Genomic DNA, 21,943 nt, shown 5'->3' on the forward strand with positions numbered 1-21,943 from the left:
GATTTCTTTACTTACCCTGTGGAATCTTCCAAGCTAGGCATTTTTCATTTATCTGGCCTATCAAATACACTCCGCTTTACGCATACAGCAAATGTGCAGAAGAAATATTATCTTCTTCCTTGCCCGGATGGAAAGGCTGGTTTTCCGTTGATCCACTTGTAAAAATGACTGCTTTTTTTAAAGGGGTGAGAATTTTAATGTTATTGATTAGTGCGTGCGTCGCACGAGGTGGCTTTCTGCTGCTTGCAAACGGACTCTGAGGAGACACTGGATTTCCAATTTTGTTGCCCTAATTCAACTTGCTATGTGCGAATACACTCCAGGCTCACTCTCGCTTGTATCCAAGGTAAATCACCACCAACACTCATCCCTTGCATGTATTTTATTTATCTAAATACACCATAATCCGCTAAAATGTATGCATGCGCAGGTCACTTTACTTCCTGAACAAGTGTATACGCGAGTCCGTGATACTTTCACTTTCTCGTGAACCGCGGCACCTTTCTGCAGCATGAATCTACTTTACAATTCAGAGTGATGTTATCAGTTATGCATTTCAGAAATGTACATAATAAATTTACAGTTAGCTAATAATGTATTAATTTAAGGCAGAAAAAAGAGGTAATTTAAATAAATGAATACATGGTTGTTAATAGAGGATTAGATTGGGACTAATATAGAATAGCTTAATAGAAATGTGATACTAATGCTTAGATTGTTAATACATAATGTTTTTGAATGGGACATTTTGTTTTGGCCCTTCAGTTGAATTCAAAATAAAATGGACACAACAAAATAACAAACATTTGATTTTTTTGATTATTTTATTATTCTACCACTAATTGAAAATTTTTTCAAAATTAGTCATTAGTGGCAGCACTATTATTCATTTTGCCTGGAAATTTATCAAAATGTATACTTTATGCAAATTTTTCTTCTATTTCAGATGCTGTTTGCCATTGTTCAGTTCATCGACGAGGAGGATCTGCCGTTTGCAGTTGTTCCACAAGTGTGGCTCAGCGAGGGCATGTGCTATTGGCCCCCATTTAACCTCCGCAAAAGGAAAAACGGCAACAATTTAGCCATCCACTGCACGCCTCCACACAGCACCTGGGAGAAGCATCATTTTAAGTTCATGAAGGGAGCAGGTAAATGGGTCTGACTTGTGCATTTGATTTTCCTGAATTTCATCAGTGTAATTTCTTTGTCTGTTTATGGTGCATAGCTGACTCTTTCATTCATTATTCCCTGATCTAGAATCTTGGCAAGAGGCGAAGAGATATTTGGTGCGCTTCCAAACAGGTTCCAGCGTTGAAACGACGGACGATGACAAGAAGGGAAAGCGAAAGAGAATCTCAAATTCCAAGTACAGACCCCAGGCCTCTTCTGATGAAGAGGAGTCTAGACTTCCAGATGCACCAGCAGTGCTGTCATTTCGACAACCTCTTTTGAGCTTTGAAAACATTGTTCCCGGTAATGAGGTTTCAGTGCTGCCCGATGCTCCTGAAGTTACATCGATTCCTGAAAACCAGGAAAATGTTGAGCCATCTGTAGACTTCAGAGCTGGTATGTAAAATGTATTGCTGTGATGCTTAATTTGTGATCCTGCCACTAAACTATACCCTTTGTAAGATTTTCAAATTTCTGTTTCCTCTTTCTCAGAACCAGGTTTCTCCCCGGTAATCCAGACTCCACTTCACAGAGCCAAGAGCTTGAGTACAAGTAAGTGATGTTATTTGTGACGTTTTTTTTTTTGTCTTGGAAACTATTGCTTCTATTTAAGACGAGGAAACCTTTTATCGATAATCTGTTTTTCATTCGACACTTGACGGGTTACTTGCCGCAGCAGTTTCTGGATGAAAGCTGTCGAGGTGTGTTGTACATTCCATTAGCTTTGCAGAATTCAATTATTGTTTCATTACTGAATATGCCATCTCTGCAGTGAAATTAAAGCTGTTATGTTTGTTCCCCCAGCTCGTCAAGTACTAAGCTTTACACCCCCAGCAGCAAATTTAACCTGCCAGCACATGGGTGAAAACACTGGAGGTATGTAAAACGTTACGCTAAACTAAGTGTTACATTTTAGTCCAATTCATTAAATGTATGTGTCACGGGGTGACAAAAAGGCAGGCGGAACCTTTTTTCATGAGGAGGTTTCCCCGCCGGAATGGTTCCGGTGCGACACCAGGCCGGTTCCGGTTTTCCCCGTGTGCTATGGCCGATCAGGGCTATTGATGAGTGGAATTGCGGACAGGTGTGAGAGGAGGAGAGTTTAAGCGGCAATTTGGACGTGGTTTCCAAAAACGGAGTATAAGAGGGAGATGCAGCAGGTGGGAGCAGAGGAAGGCAGGAGGAGAGAGGAGACGTGAGGCACGCAGCACGTGAGCGGCCGCGAATGCGGAGGGAGGCCGCGGGAGAGAGAGAGAAAGAGAGAGACAGAGAAAACTTTGGCTGGATTGCGGGTGTAAGCCTTGGTTGCACCGTGAGTCTGTTGAATTGCAGTGTTCTTATGGAAATGAGCGCGAGTGAAACCTTACAGTGTGTGGTGAATATACGAGTGTGGGAATTGTGTTTCTGCTGTTCACTCGCAATCACAGCTGTCCATTAACCTCCTCTGTCTTAACCCTGTGAGTGTGCAGCTATGCTGGTGAGATACGTCACCTCTCCTCTGCCTGAGCCCTGTGAGTGTGCAGCTATGCTGGTGAGATGCGTAACCTCTTCTCTGCCTGAGCCCTGTGAGTGTGCAGCTATGCTGGTGAGATGCGTAACCTCTTCTCTGTCTGAGTCCTGTGAGTGTGCAGCTACGCTGGTGAGATGCGTAACCTCTTCTCTGTCTGAGTCCTGTGAGTGTGCAGCTACGCTGGTGAGATACGTAACCTCTTCTCTGTCTGAGTCCTGTGAGTGTGCAGCTACGCTGGTGAGATATGTAACCTCTTCTCTGCCTGAGCCCTGTGAGTGTGCAGCTACGCTGGTGAGATACGTAACCTCTCCTCTGCCTGAGCCCTGTGAGTGTGCAGCTACGCTGGTGAGATGCGTAACCTCTTCTCTGTCTGAGTCCTGTGAGTGTGCAGCTACGCTGGTGAGATGCGTAACCTCTTCTCTGTCTGAGTCCTGTGAGTGTGCAGCTACGCTGGTGAGATATGTAACCTCTTCTCTGCCTGAGCCCTGTGAGTGTGCAGCTACGCTGGTGAGATACGTAACCTCTTCTCTGCCTGAGCCCTGTGAGTGTGCAGCTACGCTGGTGAGATGCGTAACCTCTTCTCTGTCTGAGTCCTGTGAGTGTGCAGCTACGCTGGTGAGATATGTAACCTCTTCTCTGCCTGAGCCCTGTGAGTGTGCAGCTACGCTGGTGAGATGCGTAACCTCTTCTCTGTCTGAGTCCTGTGAGTGTGCAGCTACGCTGGTGAGATATGTAACCTCTTCTCTGCCTGAGCCCTGTGAGTGTGCAGCTACGCTGGTGAGATACGTAACCTCTTCTCTGTCTGAGTCCTGTGAGTGTGCAGCTACGCTGGTGAGATGCGTAACCTCTTCTCTGTCTGAGTCCTGTGAGTGTGCAGCTACGCTGGTGAGATATGTAACCTCTTCTCTGCCTGAGCCCTGTGAGTGTGCAGCTACGCTGGTGAGATACGTAACCTCTTCTCTGCCTGAGCCCTGTGAGTGTGCAGCTATGCTGGTGAGATACGTAACCTCTTCTCTGCCTGAGCCCTGTGAGTGTGCAGCTATGCTGGTGAGATGCGTAACCTCTTCTCTGCCTGAGCCCTGTGAGTGTGCAGCTATGCTGGTGAGATACGTAACCTCTTCTCTGTCTGAGTCCTGTGAGTGTGCAGCTATGCTGGTGAGATACGTCACCTCTCCTCTGCCTGAGCCCTGTGAGTGTGCAGCTATGCTGGTGAGATACGTCACCTCTCCTCTGCCTGAGCCCTGTGAGTGTGCAGCTATGCTGGTGAGATGCGTAACCTCTTCTCTGTCTGAGTCCTGTGAGTGTGCAGCTACGCTGGTGAGATATGTAACCTCTTCTCTGTCTGAGTCCTGTGAGTGTGCAGCTATGCTGGTGAGATGCGTAACCTCTTCTCTGTCTGAGTCCTGTGAGTGTGCAGCTACGCTGGTGAGATGCGTAACCTCTTCTCTGTCTGAGTCCTGTGAGTGTGCAGCTACGCTGGTGAGATATGTAACCTCTTCTCTGTCTGAGTCCTGTGAGTGTGCAGCTACGCTGGTGAGATACGTAACCTCTTCTCTGCCTGAGCCCTGTGAGTGTGCAGCTATGCTGGTGAGATATGTAACCTCTTCTCTGTCTGAGTCCTGTGAGTGTGCAGCTACGCTGGTGAGATACGTAACCTCTTCTCTGCCTGAGCCCTGTGAGTGTGCAGCTATGCTGGTGAGATGCGTAACCTCTTCTCTGTCTGAGTCCTGTGAGTGTGCAGCTACGCTGGTGAGATGTGTAACCTCTTCTCTGCCTGAGCCCTGTGAGTGTGCAGCTACGCTGGTGAGATATGTAACCTCTTCTCTGCCTGAGCCCTGTGAGTGTGCAGCTACGCTGGTGAGATATGTAACCTCTTCTCTGTCTGAGTCCTGTGAGTGTGCAGCTACGCTGGTGAGATGTGTAACCTCTTCTCTGCCTGAGCCCTGTGAGTGTGCAGCTATGCTGGTGAGATATGTAACCTCTTCTCTGCCTGAGCCCTGTGAGTGTACAGTTACGCTGGTGGGATACTATTAACCTCTTCTCTGCCTGAGCTCTGTGAGTGTGCAGCTGCGCTGATGAAATCCTATTAACCTCTTCTCTGCCTGAGCTCTGTGAGTGTGCAGCTACGCTAGTGAAGAGCCTGCTGATGCTGGAAGAGCCTGTAATGCTGGAAGAGCCTGCTGATGCTGAAGAGAAACCGTTTTTATTTATGTAATAAAGAACATTTATTTTTGAATTCTGTGTCCGTCTCCTTTGTGTCCACGGTAAGCTCCTCAGGGGCGGCACGCAAGCGGAGGGGTGGGCGGCCCGCTGGCGCTCCACCCCGACCTGTGACATATGCAATAACTTCAAACATATTTTTACGTCAATGATTATCAATAGGAGAAAGTCAGCGCTCTGTTATTGGCCCTTGGACTCCCCTGGCATCTCGTGTACAGCATGAAGTTTTCAGCTATGAAGGTATATTCTAGGCCTATGTCTTAATGTCCAGTGTTTTAACAATATTGAAAATAGTGCCTTTAGTTGTAGTTTAATTAGGGGTTCAAGCATGAAATGCTGAAACCCTATTGTAATTGTAAGGATTCGTAAAAAACGCATCGTGCAGGACAAACCGTAAGGCCTAGAGACTTGAAACCTGGCCAGATGGTAGGCCTCAATGTGGGGACAACCTATCAGAGTATGACCCCGATTGGCCCATAGGTGGCGCTACAGCAACCAAAAGTTCAAAATCGCTCATAACTCTTAGACCGTTTGTCCCAGGATCAAGTGTCTTATATCGTTGGAATCCTTGGCTCGAGGCGGACAAAATGGCTATCTCCGATTTGGATGTAGGCAGGGAAACATTTCTGCTATGTCGAATTTTGTCCAAAACCTACTTTTGCGAACTAGTCCCTGGTTTTTTGCCCGATCGGAACCAAACCAGTCTAGGACAATTCTCTGGACTCTCTAGATCAATAATTATCAAAAAAAAGTTGAACTTTGGCATTTGGGTGGCTGTAACGGGGTCATTTATAAAAAAGGGGCGTGGCAAAATACACTCAAAAGCCTATAAATCCCAAAGGAAAACTCAGAACTTGACCAAAATTGATGAGCATATGTGTCAGAACACGGTGAGGAAGCATGCAGAGTTTCATGGAGATCGGACCATAGGTGGCGCTATAACTGGCAAAAAGCCTTCATTCTTATTAGGGGTTCAAGCATGAAATGCTGAAACCCTATTGTAATTGTAAGGATTCGTAAAACGCATCGTGCAGGACAAACCGTAAGGCCTAGAGACTTGAAACCTGGCCAGATGGTAGGCCTCAATGTGGGGACAACCTATCAGAGTATGACCCCGATTGGCCCATAGGTGGCGCTACAGCAACCAAAAGTTCAAAATCGCTCATAACTCTTAGACCGTTTGTCCCAGGATCAAGTGTCTTATATCGTTGGAATCCTTGGCTCGAGGCGGACAAAATGGCTATCTCCGATTTGGATGTAGGCAGGGAAACATTTCTGCTATGTCGAATTTTGTCCAAAACCTACTTTTGCGAACTAGTCCCTGGTTTTTCGCCCGATCGGAACCAAACCAGTCTAGGACAATTCTCTGGACTCTCTAGATCAATAATTATCAAAAAAAAGTTGAACTTTGGCATTTGGGTGGCTGTAACGGGGTCATTTAAAAAAAAGGGGCGTGGCAAAATACACTCAAAAGCCTATAAATCCCAAAGGAAAACTCAGAACTTGACCAAAATTGATGAGCATATGTGTCAGAACACGGTGAGGAAGCATGCAGAGTTTCATGGAGATCGGACCATAGGTGGCGCTATAACTGGCAAAAAGCCTTCATTCTTATTAGGGGTTCAAGCATGAAATGCTGAAACCCTATTGTAATTGTGAGGATTCGTAAAACGCATCGTGCAGGACAAACCGTAAGGCCTAGAGACTTGAAACCTGGCCAGATGGTAGGCCTCAATGTGGGGACAACCTATCAGAGTATGACCCCGATTGGCCCATAGGTGGCGCTACAGCAACCAAAAGTTCAAAATCGCTCATAACTCTTAGACCGTTTGTCCCAGGATCAAGTGTCTTATATCGTTGGAATCCTTGGCTCGAGGCGGACAAAATGGCTATCTCCGATTTGGATGTAGGCAGGGAAACATTTCTGCTATGTCGAATTTTGTCCAAAACCTACTTTTGCGAACTAGTCCCTGGTTTTTCGCCCGATCGGAACCAAACCAGTCTAGGACAATTCTCTGGACTCTCTAGATCAATAATTATCAAAAAAAAGTTGAACTTTGGCATTTGGGTGGCTGTAACGGGGTCATTTAAAAAAAAGGGGCGTGGCAAAATACACTCAAAAGCCTATAAATCCCAAAGGAAAACTCAGAACTTGACCAAAATTGATGAGCATATGTGTCAGAACACGGTGAGGAAGCATGCAGAGTTTCATGGAGATCGGACCATAGGTGGCGCTATAACTGGCAAAAAGCCTTCATTCTTATTAGGGGTTCAAGCATGAAATGCTGAAACCCTATTGTAATTGTGAGGATTCGTAAAACGCATCGTGCAGGACAAACCGTAAGGCCTAGAGACTTGAAACCTGGCCAGATGGTAGGCCTCAATGTGGGGACAACCTATCAGAGTATGACCCCGATTGGCCCATAGGTGGCGCTACAGCAACCAAAAGTTCAAAATCGCTCATAACTCTTAGACCGTTTGTCCCAGGATCAAGTGTCTTATATCGTTGGAATCCTTGGCTCGAGGCGGACAAAATGGCTATCTCCGATTTGGATGTAGGCAGGGAAACATTTCTGCTATGTCGAATTTTGTCCAAAACCTACTTTTGCGAACTAGTCCCTGGTTTTTCGCCCGATCGGAACCAAACCAGTCTAGGACAATTCTCTGGACTCTCTAGATCAATAATTATCAAAAAAAAGTTGAACTTTGGCATTTGGGTGGCTGTAACGGGGTCATTTATAAAAAAGGGGCGTGGCAAAATACACTCAAAAGCCTATAAATCTAAATGTTGATAAGACGGAGGCAATGGACGTCAATAGCAATATCCCACTGGAGGTTAAGCAACAAAGCAGCTTTAGGTGGTCTAAAGAGGGCATTAAATATTTAGGCATTAGTATCCCCCTTTCATTTAATGATTTGTTTCGTGCCAACTATGGTAAAACGCTGGATATAATTAAGAAAGACCTGGAGCGGTGGTCAGCATTGCCCCTCTCCTTCCTCGGTCGCATCGAAATCATTCGCATGAATCTGCTACCGAGACTACTGTATTTGTTCCAGATGTTACCAATTGTAGTACCAAAATCCACATTCACTGATTTGGATAAAATAATATCAAAATTCATATGGCAGAGCAAGCGCCCTCGTATAAAATATAAAACACTACAGAGAAGTAAGGGAGAAGGGGGGCTTAATCTTCCAGTTCTAAAATATTATTTCTGGGCAGCACAGTTAAAGCCTTTAATTTCTTGGATCAAAGGAGATTCTCAGACGAGGTGGCTTAGTATCGAACAAACAACGTGCTCTGAACCATTAAATGTATTGCCATTTCTAGATATCCCAATAAAAGAACTGCCGTTGTGGACTAGAACCACGCTTAACATTTGGAACAAGGTACGAGTTGCATTTAAGTTGCCAAGAGGTTTATCAACTTTAACAAGCATCGGATATATTAAATCCTTCGCTCCCAATTCTTTAGACAAAGGTTTTTCAAAATGGGCTGAACAGCGGCTTACGTTTTTACATCAGCTAATCAACAGGAACAACCTTATGTCATTTGAAGAGTTACATAGACATTTTCATCTCAAGAAAAGTGATTTCTTTAGATATTTACAGTTGCGCTCTTTTTTGACTTCACATAAGGACTGGGGAAAAATACTAAACCCCGCACCAATTGAGAACATCCTGATTCAATTCCAAAAAGGTGAAGGGGATAAGAAACTGATAACAAAGTTATATAAAGTCTTTTTGTCAATGAATTTTAATGGGCCCACTTGGACAAAACAAAGATGGGAAGCAGAGACGGCCAAAATTATTTCTGACGAAATGTGGGAGGGAGTGTGGACTGGGGCACATCGGGTTACAAGTTCAAACACGTGGCGAGAATATAAATGGAAAATTATTAGTAGATATTTTAGGACCCCAGATGTAGTTGCTAAGATAGATCCCAATGTTCCAAGTTTGTGCTGGAGAAACTGTGGGTCAGCAGTGCCCAATCATACACATATTTTTTGGTCATGCCCTATATTACAAAACTACTGGGATGAAGTGTACAAGGCTATAAACCAGATTTTTCAGGAGGTCATTCCGAAGGATGCAACAGTTGCATTACTCGGTATTATGCCAGCTAGTGTGCAAGGACGTGCTAAATCATATCTCCTAAATGTTCTGTTTACAGCAGCCTTGAAATGCATCACAATTAAGTGGATGCAAGTAGAGCCTCCCTTCTACAACTTTTGGGTTCAAAAAGTACGGGAACTGTATCAAATGGAAAAGATAACATACTCATTACGACTTCAGAAATCTGTTTTTAGTCTACTATGGGGCCCAGCAGAAGTTTTATTCATGTAAAGGTCTAACAGGTTAGGGTTCTGGTTTATGGGTCCCGGCATTGCCACCAAAAGTGAATCTTTATCTTAGGGTTGTATGGTGATGCTGAAACCACATGGAAATGCAAAATGTAATGCTGAAATATATTCTTTTTTTTCTTTTCAAGACTGTACTCTAGTAACATTTATGATAAGTATTGCTGATGCATGTAACTGCTCTGTCAAGAATTAATAAAAATGTAAGTTCAAAAAAAAAAAAAGCCTATAAATCCCAAAGGAAAACTCAGAACTTGACCAAAATTGATGAGCATATGTGTCAGAACACGGTGAGGAAGCATGCAGAGTTTCATGGAGATCGGACCATAGGTGGCGCTATAACTGGCAAAAAGCCTTCATTCTTATTAGGGGTTCAAGCATGAAATGCTGAAACCCTATTGTAATTGTAAGGATTCGTAAAACGCATCGTGCAGGACAAACCGTAAGGCCTAGAGACTTGAAACCTGGCCAGATGGTAGGCCTCAATGTGGGGACAACCTATCAGAGTATGACCCCGATTGGCCCATAGGTGGCGCTACAGCAACCAAAAGTTCAAAATCGCTCATAACTCTTAGACCGTTTGTCCCAGGATCAAGTGTCTTATATCGTTGGAATCCTTGGCTCGAGGCGGACAAAATGGCTATCTCCGATTTGGATGTAGGCAGGGAAACATTTCTGCTATGTCGAATTTTGTCCAAAACCTACTTTTGCGAACTAGTCCCTGGTTTTTCGCCCGATCGGAACCAAACCAGTCTAGGACAATTCTCTGGACTCTCTAGATCAATAATTATCAAAAAAAGTTGAACTTTGGCATTTGGGTGGCTGTAACGGGGTCATTTATAAAAAAGGGGCGTGGCAAAATACACTCAAAAGCCTATAAATCCCAAAGGAAAACTCAGAACTTGACCAAAATTGATGAGCATATGTGTCAGAACACGGTGAGGAAGCATGCAGAGTTTCATGGAGATCGGACCATAGGTGGCGCTATAACTGGCAAAAAGCCTTCATTCTTATTAGGGGTTCAAGCATGAAATGCTGAAACCCTATTGTAATTGTAAGGATTCGTAAAACGCATCGTGCAGGACAAACCGTAAGGCCTAGAGACTTGAAACCTGGCCAGATGGTAGGCCTCAATGTGGGGACAACCTATCAGAGTATGACCCCGATTGGCCCATAGGTGGCGCTACAGCAACCAAAAGTTCAAAATCGCTCATAACTCTTAGACCGTTTGTCCCAGGATCAAGTGTCTTATATCGTTGGAATCCTTGGCTCGAGGCGGACAAAATGGCTATCTCCGATTTGCTCGCCCTTCAGGCGCCAATTTCGAGTAAATTGCATTTTTTTGAAAAACCTATTTTTGCAAACTTCTCCTAGGTTTTTCGCCTGATCGGAACCAAACCACTGCATGAGTATTCTCTGGAGTCTGTCAATCAATAATCATCCAAAAAATTCAAAATTTCAATTAACGGTCGATAAGGGGAACCAAAATATTTGATGGCACCAGGGCCACTTTTACTAAAACGGTTATAAATTGTGAACAGAAAGAGATTTTTTTGCTAAACTTGGGATACATCTTCCTGAGCTCAACCTGAGATCACTTGAGAAAAATCGCAACAATTGGCCACTTGGTGGCACTATTAAATGGTTATAACTTGTGAACGGAATGAGATATTTTCGCAAAACTTGGGACACATGTTCATGAGCTCATTCTGAGGTCACGTGAAAAAAAGTCATGACAATTGGCCACTTGGTGGCACTATAAAATGGTTATAACTTGTGAGCGGAAAGAGATATTTTCGCTAAACTTGGCACACGTTCATAAGCTCAATCTGAGTTGACATAAAAAAATCGTGACAATTGGCCACTTGGTGGCGCTATAACAGTGAAAAAAATCATGAAAATAGCTATAAGCGCACCCAACTGTTAGTCTACTGAAAATTGGCACGCAGTGTCTTTGTCCAGGGTGCCATGATAGTCTATGAGAACATTGGTGTATCTCAAAAAACTCAGTATACGTCATTGGCACAATGCCTTGAAGGAGCCTTAGAAGTTTCAAGCCAGTGTTTTTTTACAGGAGTGACCTCCTAAGACTCCTGAATCCTTGCAGAGTCCAACAATACCAAACATGCCAGGTTTCGCCTTATGGTTTTTGTAAGTGTCATTTAGAGCTTTAAAAAATTGTGTTTATCTTCAAAGCCGTTAGTCCGATCGAGACAACAACAAAAAAACACAGGAAATTTGAAAACATAGGTAAATAGCTAAACAATAACGCCAAAATGTTAAAATTATGATAGGAACTGACAAAAAAATGAATTAAATCCAATCAATTTCACCCATGGATCATTTTGATGCTCTCACATGTTTGAAACAAACAATGATGGATTGTCATGAAATTTGTTTTGAATTGGGACTGGCGAATTCCCGTCCATACTGTCAATGACCATTCGCAAAGACCCGCCCACTTTAGTTACTGTTGCTATGTCTGTCAAGCGACGCCACTCTCACACCACACCAAGTTCTCACGCAGTGAAAAATACATTGCGGATCAGAGAGGAGACTGCGCGCTGACAGACAAGTACTTTTGATATGAAACAAATGGCGCTTTTCCACTACAGCCAGCTCGGCTCAGCTCGGCTCGACTTGACTCGGCTTTGTTTGGTTTTCCACTGTGTAAAAGTTGTACCTGTACCTGCTTCCAGGTACTTTTTTTCGTACCACCTCCGGCGAGGTTCTAAGTGAGCTGGGGCAAGCTGAGGCGATACTAAAATGTGACGTGAAAACACGGCAGACTGCTGATTGGTCAGAGAGAATTGTCACTATTCACTGCGTCATCATTGCACGCGCCAGACGGAGTATCCTGAATAAAAAACAGCAAAAACAAAAACATCCAAAAACAGCATACACTCGATTTCCTCCATTTTCCATTGTGTGTGGCAGCGGATGTATCTCGCGTAGAAGATTAAGTCACGGCAGTTTCCTGCGGCGTCGCTATGACGACCAGGTACTATTGTGGAGGTACTATCTGCAATGGAAAACGGAGCGAAAAGCGAGCCGAGTCGAGTCGAGTCGAGTCGAGTCGAGTCGAGACAAGTTGAGTTGAGCTGGTACTGGTAATGGAAAAGCGCCAAAAGTCTCACCTTTCAAATGTAGTCATTTTTAGAGACATTTAAACAATAAATACCGTTTTGTGACTCTTTAATGTGTCTGACAGATCGCTGTAGACTCAAGGCTCAGTTAAAGCTGCTCGTGAACCGATCATCTCTTCCTTCTAGTTCATTTATAGCATTAAAATAAACATGAATGAACATAAAAGGAATGTTGTTTTAAAGTGCTAAGACGTCAGTACACTTTGTTTTTCAAATTTAAATCCTCCAAAGTTAATCTACTAACTCTCCTGACTGCTTTGTGGGACAAAATGGCGGATTATGATTAGTCAGATCACCTGTAAATCAAACTCCCTGCGAAGGGTCAATTGAGAATGCTCGTGCGCACAATCCTGATCTAATCGACAACTTTGCAGTTGCACATAGGAAAGCCCGGAAAATCCCGCTATAATGTAAGAGAGCATCTTTTTTTATGTATTTGGACCTAGGCCTAACAATGTGTTATGGTGCGCTGTCACCAGTGTTTTTTTTTTTGTTTTTTTTTGGTGAGCGTAGGCTCCTCCTGATTTTGTTAGTCATCTCATCTCTTATATGCTGTGTATGATCATATCCTGCCCTATTCATGGTAGCCTACTCGCGGACATTGCGTCATCAATGTCATCAATTGCGTCATCAAGGGGCCCGCCTTGATAATCCTACTTAAGGGCCCGGTGTTGGCTCGTTACACCACTGAATATAATTGTCTAAACTCCTTATCAAAATTACATATTTACAACAAATTTGACACATATATATGGGCACACTTTGAGTACTACTAATAAAAGTGGTGGAGATCAGGCAAGACTGTAAGAAGACTCAGGCAAAAAGGTGCTATAACTGTAAAAACGCTTTAAAACCATATATTTCCTATGGTAAACTGCCTGTATTGGCTGTAAATTGACTTTTTCATCTATGATGGCAGTTGTTAAATGCTTGCTAAATAAAACGTAATGTCTTTTGATGCTTGTGTGCTTAAAGGCCTTAACTGCTTGAACCCCGATAAATGCTGCTTGCAGCTTTAATTATTATTATTATTTTATGTAGATTTCCAGAGACTCCAGAATGAGAACCAAGCTCTTAGGGAGGAGAACCAAGCTCTTAGGGAGGAGAACCAAGCTCTTAGGGAGGAGAACCAAACCTTGAGGGAAAGCAATGCACGAGCAGGTGAGAACATGCACTCTTTCTTAAATTTACTTTTTTGTGTGTGATGTAGGTTCAAAATTACCATATGCCTTTCATTTTGTTGCTTCAGATGAAAGTGGCTCACTTCAAGAGCAGGTGAAGCAAGATGGGACAATGTTGAAGACGTTTGCTCACACTGGGCAATCAGGTACAACTTGCAAACAACACCTGTGGTTGTTCGTTTAATTCCCACTGGGGCTACCTGTACGTGTAGAAGACCTAGATATAAGTGTCTTAGTTTAGTAGTTGAGGGACCAGGACTGACTACTTTATTATTTTATTCTGGGAACCCCTGTAGGTGCAGATCAGACCCTAATGCTGCGACGTCTTGGTGAGTTTGGCGATGTTGTGCATACATGGACAACAAAATGGACACTATGCTGCAACATTTCAGTGCTAATGTGTCTGTTGGAGAGTTGTCCCTGCCAGGGGATCTGTTACTCCCCCTACACACCCAGGAAGATTTGATGTTGCCTGACCACAGTTTGAGGCATGATAAAGAGCTCCAGGACCGATTTGTAAGTGTGCTGCTTTCGTTTATAACACCGTAGGGTAATCTAAAAAGTCAAATTAAGATTGTACACTGCATATTTTTCAGTCTGAATCCACAGCCTGTCACATTTTATATTTATGTATGAGAAGCTTTAGAGAAATGTAATTTGTAACACTTTTTTTTGGATTTTCAGCTTCGGTTTTTGGCTATCAAATGTGGGAGGGACCTAAAGACAACTGTGTGGCGAATGCTTCAGAGTATCTTCTCTAATCACCTTTCCATTAATACAACCTGGACTGGTGTAGGGAATAAAGCGTGTTTTAGAGACCTGTTCCTGAAGACCATTGTTCAAAGTAAGTTAGATATTTTTTTAGATTTAAGTAGATGTGTATGGCCCATTCAAATGGAATGACAGATCTGTATTTTCTACAGGGGCCATCCGGAAGAACCCGGCAACCCAGGATGCCACTGATGAGGTGCTCCAGGTTAATGTCATGCGTTACCTCAAAGGAGCATCTGACCGTGAAGGCGGAAAAAGGCGCCGCACAACTGAGAGGGACCCACAGCCGACCCCTTAAGGGACCGTTCGGTATTTATGGAAGGGGCCACTGGAGGAAAATAGGGGAGGGTCATGTCTTTTTTTTCTTTGTTGAGGGGAGGGTCATTCAACTTTTTTTAGTCTAGGGGGAGGGTCACCCAACTTTTATATTCATTAAAACAGCAACATTTCAAAGTGGCTTGTTTGGTGCTATTTTTTTCCATTTAGCTCCATGTTGATCTCGCGTTATCAGCCCCCCTTCGATATCAGATGGGTCTGACCCAACAAAAATCCAGTTTGGCGCTGTTTGACAGTGTGCGCTTCAGTTCGCGCTTAGAAAAAGTGCAGCATCATGTCAGAACAGAATGCCAAAGAAATGTTTACCCGGCAAAGCTTTAAAGCACGAGCAAATAATGAACTTTTGTTAAGTGCACAGTGTCCTGTGAGTGTAACTCTACCGCTGCATTAACATGTGATGTGAACGTACGTCGAGTTTAACAGTATTGGGACTGAGGCGCCAGAACTGCTGATAGAATGTGCGCTGTAGCGCGATACTACCATATTTTAGTTTCCATTCTTATTTTGTTTCCACGATGTGTAAGATGTAGGGCTACCACCAGCCGCGGCGCTACCATTGGGCCCGGGTGGGCATTTAGGTCCGGGCCCACCCATTTTCTATAGCCTATGGTTTTGTACGTTTCTTCATTCGGATCTATTTGCGATGATCGATCCAAATTCTAAACAAACAGTTTACATGCTTCGTCCTTGTTACATTATTCATTAAGATAATAATTAATAAATGCACGCATAATTATCAGTGAACTTGATAAATGTTGCAGATATGTTTTACATGCATGCATAACAAATGCCTTTCAACTTGTGTGTGCAAAATTCAGAATAAAATGAATGTGCAGCAATTTGTACAAATACAGAGTCTGTAGGCCTACTGTGTTGTTACCATTAAATAAGCTCATTTAGTTTCATTTTTGTTAAAATATAATAATGTTATTTTTTCATCTATGTTGATTATGAAAAGTGAACCGCACACACGAGTATACGCAATATCGAGAGACATGGAGCGGGTCAGACATGATTTTGACCACTTAATTAAGTTTTGTTTTGCAGAAAACGATTTTTTTAAGTGAATTTCGTTTTGTATAAATTGTATCTTAATTTTAATATTTTTTTTTTTTATCAACCAATTGCCAAATACCAAATATAGCAGACAACACAATCATAGAGGCGCCCGCGTGGTCACTTGCACTGCTCGTAAACAGGAGCGCATCTCATCCTAACTTAACGAAACTCAGCATATGCCTCACATACATGAAATATATCTTAAGAAAGCTTGAAATGTCTTTTTAACAATTTAAAACGAAAGGAAATAGGCTACTCTCTGGTTATGTAATGATGTGCATTTCTCTCTATAGGCGCGTTCACTACTACGGAGATGGCGATCGTCAACTTCATCTTTACAGCTGTTGTTGCTGTTAATAAACTAAAAATAATAGGCTTGTAATTTTATTAAACAATAAATTAAATGAAATTTTTATTGTATTAAAAAAGCAACAAAAAAATCCTGTTTATCAATATTGTGTGTGTGTGTCGAAATAATTTGTCCGCAGCTGCTCAAAAAAACAAAAAAAAAACAAAAAAAAAACAGTCAAACACCCCACTGTCAGTGTTTTGTAAGGAACAGGCAAATATGTTCAATATAGCAGGAGACATTTTAATTGTTTACTAATAAAACAGTTATTTTTTATGTCAGTGTCGGCTAGACAGATGAAGTTGACGACTCGCGATCTTCGCAGCGCTACCACATCTTTAAATCACTATTAGTAGGCTATTATTTAAGTTAACATAAAATACATAGACCTACACCACAAAAACTAGTTGAGGATAAATTCGTTAAAATTGGGCGATTCCAGTGAATGGACGTGACATTTGCAGTCAAAACTTAAAATAAAAATTCTCAGAAAATGCATTTATTTGAAACGTCTGAAAGGAGTCAAGACATTAGAAAAATATCAGTCTACACATGCGTTTTATATTTAATATGAGGGAAATACACATGTGACGTGACACACAAAAAAATCTTTAACTTTTAGGTGGCAAAATATTTTTTCAGTAATTCTATAAATTACACTGTGCAAACCAAAATATATATACCCATAATCACCTGAAGGCAAACCACATCCAGGATTACAAAGAGGCAGTAAAAGAAAAAGAAGATGCAGCGGCTGCTGCTTCCGCCAATCTCAGTCAGCCTACTGTAGCACAAATGTTCGATTCGCAAAGAAAATGCCAAAAATTCTGACCGAGGTCCAAAAAGATTGATACACAAATACTTGAAATGATTGCTACAGACAACCAGCCATTTACAATGATCTCGGATGTTGGCTTTCAGCGTTTGATTGCAACACTGGAACCCTGGTATAGCCTCCAGACTGAAAAATACTACTGCACAGACATGCTGGAAAACATAATGAAAGGTGTGGAGAGGAAAATCAAAACACTGATCACCTCAGAGAATGCCTCATTTGTCGTTCACGACAGACTGTTGGTCTGGGGAGACGGAGTCATTGAAGAGTCTTACATGCCATTTCATTAATAGTGACTGGGAAAGAAAACAAGTGGTACTAAATTGTCATGGGGTGACTAGAGGCAAGCTGAACCTTTTTTTTCTTTGGCGGATGTTTCCCCGCTGGAGCAGTACCCCGCTGCGACACCTGGCCGGTTCCAGTTGTCCCATGAGCTGTGAGCAACTGAGGGTTAGACGAGGAAATGAGTGTCAGGTGGCCGATGACAGGGTGGCGATCGACGATTGGGACACATATCTGAGATGCGGATTATAAAAAGACACTTTGGGGTGAAAGAAGCAGAGGTACGCAGAAGGAGAAATCAGTGTGTGAGAGAGAGAGATATCACGAAGAGAGGAAGTGGGGCAGAGAAGGTTGCAGATGCAGATTTTCGCAGGCTGTTGATCGCAGGAAAAATTTATTCTGCAAAGGAGGACTCTTGGAGACTGAAGAACGGATGTGCACATGCTATTTTTGGAACAAGTTAACCCTCTGGGATCTGAGCTGTTTTCTGGGCCCTGGAGGTGTTCTGACATGCTCTGACATTTGTGGTTATTTCTGTTACTTGTGACATTTTCATGGCTAAAGTCTAATTACACTGTATTCAGCACAAACTCTGCTACAATAATATATCAGCAGCATGTATGTAAAAGTTTGTAGTTTTGAGATAATGACATTTATGCGTGGTTTGTGAAAATACAAAAATAAAATCTCACTGAAATAAGGCCATGAAACCCATACTGATTATTTCTTCACAAGACTTTTGAAAATTGTATCACGTAGCCTAGAATATTTGCTCTAAAACTATGTCAAAATCACCCTGACTGCTCATTCAGATAAGACAATATATTGATTTAAAAATTTTACGACGTGTTTTGTGTGAGAAAGCTTTATGCGGGAGGTCATTAATATGTATTGTTTTCACACCTGAGAAAGACAAAGACCCTCCCCTAACGGCCCTATTAGGAGCTATCAGGCCCTGTCATTCTGAGCAACCTTCCACAATGAATGAGGAGATTTAAAAAATAATGGCTTTTAAATTGTTTGGATTTATTTACAACACAACATAATCCAAAGATACACAACAAATGACAAAAAAGCACTTATTGAAAACAATGATCCAAAGACAGAGACCTTTGTGCCTTTCCTAAAAACATTGTACATACCTTTCATTTCCAAGGTGTTTGATTTTCACTTTACCATGTTCATGTACAGAGAGACTCATGTGAATGTTGAAGTCAGCAGGACTCAGTGGCATCTGGGCCCTGAAAAAAAAAGTGAACATACTGATATCAAGAGAAAGGCCTGCACGATTTTGGGAATAAATTTTAGATTTTTCTGGTTAAAATTGCTTTTTAAAATTCACAGAATACACACACACACACACACACACACACACGTTTCCAACAATACATAATATAATGAACACCAGGTTTGTTGTGCCTTGTAGGCATAAGCTATGCGCAGTGCTGGATAAAATAATAATAACAATAACCTATAGCAGTATAAATCTTCCAAAAGATTTCAGTAACAACTAAGCTAGAGAAAAATATATTGATTATCATGTTACTTCAAATGTTTCCATTCGTTATGATGATATGAAATGAGATAATAGTAAAAACATGAAGCCGTTTGGTGCGTTTTGCTTTTCAAACGCGATCGCGATCCAAAATATGATACATTCAAACGCGATCGCGCTGCATGATACACTCTTAAAAATGATGGGTTAAAAATAACCCAATTATAACCCAACCGCTGGATCAATATTGCACCAGACCAACAGTAGTTATTTTGACCCAGCAAGATGGGTTGGTCATATTTAACCCAACAGATGAGTTAAATATTCTAACCAAATACTGGGTCAAACTAATTACAATTATGGGTTGATTTAACTACATATTAGTTATATAATGTACCCAAATGCTGGGTCAAAATTAATTACAATTCTGGGTTGATTCAACTACGTATACTTGTTATAAAGTGTACCCAAATTCTGGGTAAAATTAACCCAAATGCCAGATTAATTATAACACATTACAGTACAATTTATGAAAATAAATTGCAATAGACTACCCATATAGCTATAAAACTGTTAAACTACAAACTAGCATATATTATGCAATAAACACTTGAACAATACAAAAACAAAACAACAATGGAATCTCTGATTTTTTTTTTATTATATAACAACAACAATATAGTGGAACTGGTGCAGTTCATATAAAAAAATATAGTGGAACTGGTGCAGCGGAGATTTGCATGCCTTGGCCTCATGAAGGTACTCCACCATGTTTATTCCAGGCTAAAAAAGAAAGAATACACGAGAGCGAGAGTTAGAGAGTGCAAGTGAGTAAGGACCAAATGTCTACCGACTACTATAGTATAATTTAAATATAGACATTGTGAGGACCATTTTCCTGGTCCTCACTAGAGAAATTGTTTTATGATAAAGTCTAGTTAGCTTTACAATTTGGAAAAGATTCGGTGCATTTATAATTCAAAAAGTTGAACTGTAATAGTCTACATCTCATTGCACATAACAAAATATTTTTTGATTAAGTCTTAGAGCATATAGCTCACATTACAGAAAACAATTAAAAAAAAAAAAAGATTCAGACCTCAATTGACCTAAAAAGCCATAAATTGATTGATGATATATCATTACAATAAACATGCTCAGAAAATGCGTGCGGCCCACCTATCTGGCCGATGGGCAGCGGGGTTAGGTGGTCAGATAGATGGGCTGCAAATGCTTTGTAGATTTAGAAGACTTCTTTAGAGTCAACCTCATAGAGTCAGGTCCAAATGGGTTAAAATACAAAAGTGTCAACTTTCTGATAAATATGTTAATTTCTGCACTCAATACTTTGTTGGTGCCTGTTTTAGAACAGATTACTGCATCAGTGCGGTGTGGTACAGAGGTAACCAGCCTGTGGCACTGCTGAGGTGTTCCAGAAGCCCAGGATGCTTTCATAGTGACCAACTTAAGCTTATAGAACAGCTATTTTCCGAATACTGTCAGGCTATATTTGATGCCTGTCCCCAAAAGTATAGTAAAAAAAACCTGGATATGCATGTGTGCGTGCACAGTCTTGAGCTCAGATATGTTGACAAAATGAATAAAGTTTCCCCTTTAGATGTGCTTGAGGACTTACAGGCTTATGGTCGATGAAGGCCAAGCTGCATTCCTGAATGGTGTGGCAAACCACTTTTGCACCGCGGCCATGGCCAACTCTCCAAGTTGTAGGTGGAAGCAAGGCTGGCAGCTGCCTCAGGGCGAGTTCCCCAACACCATCTGTAAGACATAGGCGTCAATACAATGTGGAATGGCATACCTATGATTTCACAATCCCCGCAATATTGTCGCATAAATATCCTGCATACTCCATCGCATTTTTTAAGAAAACGTGCCACATAATCAAGGATTTTTGCCCACAACAATCACAAAAAAACTTGTTTTTCTGGAGGGACTGGTTAATGTTATTAGTTACACCGGTACTGCTGTGAAAACTTGGCCTTTTTCGTACCCAATTAGCATAAAGAGGGTGACGGATTTATTTAACTATTCCTATGATGATATCACTCACTATTCTCTATTCACTAAGTCACTATTCTGGCCAAAATGATGTGAAAAGTTTTTGGTCAAAAAACTTCAAAAATGTTGGAAAGAGGAACGCTAAACCCCCCCACTGCTACTGCTGCCCACCCACTTAAGACCCCTAAAAACCCTGCATTTACAAGATCTGCTGACAAGAATATATTACCTGGTGTTAATCCATCCAGGGGCAATGTCAGCTTCCGCTCCTGTCTTGCCAGGTACAGGATCTTCCAGAAAATCAGCATAGATGGGTAGCCATGTTTCAAACAACTTTGATGCAGCATCCCAATGCAGGACAAGAAAGTTCTGTGCAATCTATAAAATGGAAAACACATTTTTAAAACCAATTCAATGTAGCACACTAATGAAATGTTTTAAACAATCAATCCTCATATTCAAGATCATATTTCCCTATACCTACCATGCCTTTGGTCATCAGGCGAGGGAACTCTTCGAGGATCTGATCGATGGTCCAATTGTTGTCCCTAATCCACTTGGCCCTGTCGACTGCGTGTTCTGCATGTAGGTCTCTATCTGGCTGAGGGGCTGAGAATTGTTTCTCAACCATTATTTAAGCTGTGACGCACGTTCGTCTGATATGGTACTATCTGATATGGTACATTCTGTAAAAAAGAACAAAGTTGTCAGTCACTGAAATATGATTGTTTTGCTTCATCAAATAATTATTCCGTTTAATAATTACCTGGTATGAGAGCCCTTGCAATATTTCATGCAAGTTATACAAAATATAGAGAAAACAATCCTCCCTATCTCTCTACAATTCATATGACAAATTGCATAAAGTTACATGTAAATTGTCTATGTTTTTACTGCACAATAATATTTGTGGCTGCTCACTGCATAGGGCACAGAAATACATATTTCTTAATGTTAAAGGCCCCGCGCAGAAGGCCAAGTAACGTTAACGTTAGAGAGACAGTTCTGCAAAATAAGTGCATCCGATCTTTATACATAAATTGTATACAAACCAAACACAAATACAAGTAAACTCATAATGAACACTATAACCTTGTAACTGGAGTCAATTTGAATCGAATTAAACGCATTTCACAATCACCTCGTGTGTTACAGCGTTCACAAAATGGCGGACAGTCTGCATAGACCTATATTCAACATATTCACAACCCC

At 41.7% G+C, this 21,943-nt stretch overlaps 2 protein-coding genes across 2 annotated transcripts in view; both read right to left on the reverse strand.

Moving 5' to 3' along the window:
- Positions 1-17,157, reverse strand: part of LOC311085819 (uncharacterized protein) — a gene marked incomplete at its 5' end in the record, with an annotated part of 32,710 nt that extends 15,553 nt beyond the window's left edge. The window contains one exon of the mRNA XM_084118441.1: positions 17,141-17,157. Coding sequence (XP_083974567.1) covers positions 17,141-17,157 — 17 coding nt within the window. The remainder of the gene's footprint in view (positions 1-17,140) is intronic.
- A 2,218-nt stretch (positions 17,158-19,375) lies between these two features.
- LOC311085220 (uncharacterized protein) lies at positions 19,376-21,362 on the reverse strand (the record flags this gene model as incomplete). The annotated part of the gene is made up of 4 exons (XM_084117653.1): positions 19,376-19,498; positions 20,352-20,491; positions 20,961-21,021; positions 21,216-21,362. The coding sequence occupies 4 exons, from the start codon at positions 21,360-21,362 to the stop codon at positions 19,376-19,378; spliced, it is 471 nt and encodes a 156-aa protein (XP_083973779.1).
- Between the last annotated feature and the right edge of the window lie 581 nt (positions 21,363-21,943).

The sequence above is a fragment of the Abramis brama genome, assembly GCF_963993115.1.
Source record: "Abramis brama genome assembly, chromosome: 6".
Lineage (NCBI taxonomy): Eukaryota > Metazoa > Chordata > Actinopteri > Cypriniformes > Leuciscidae > Abramis > Abramis brama.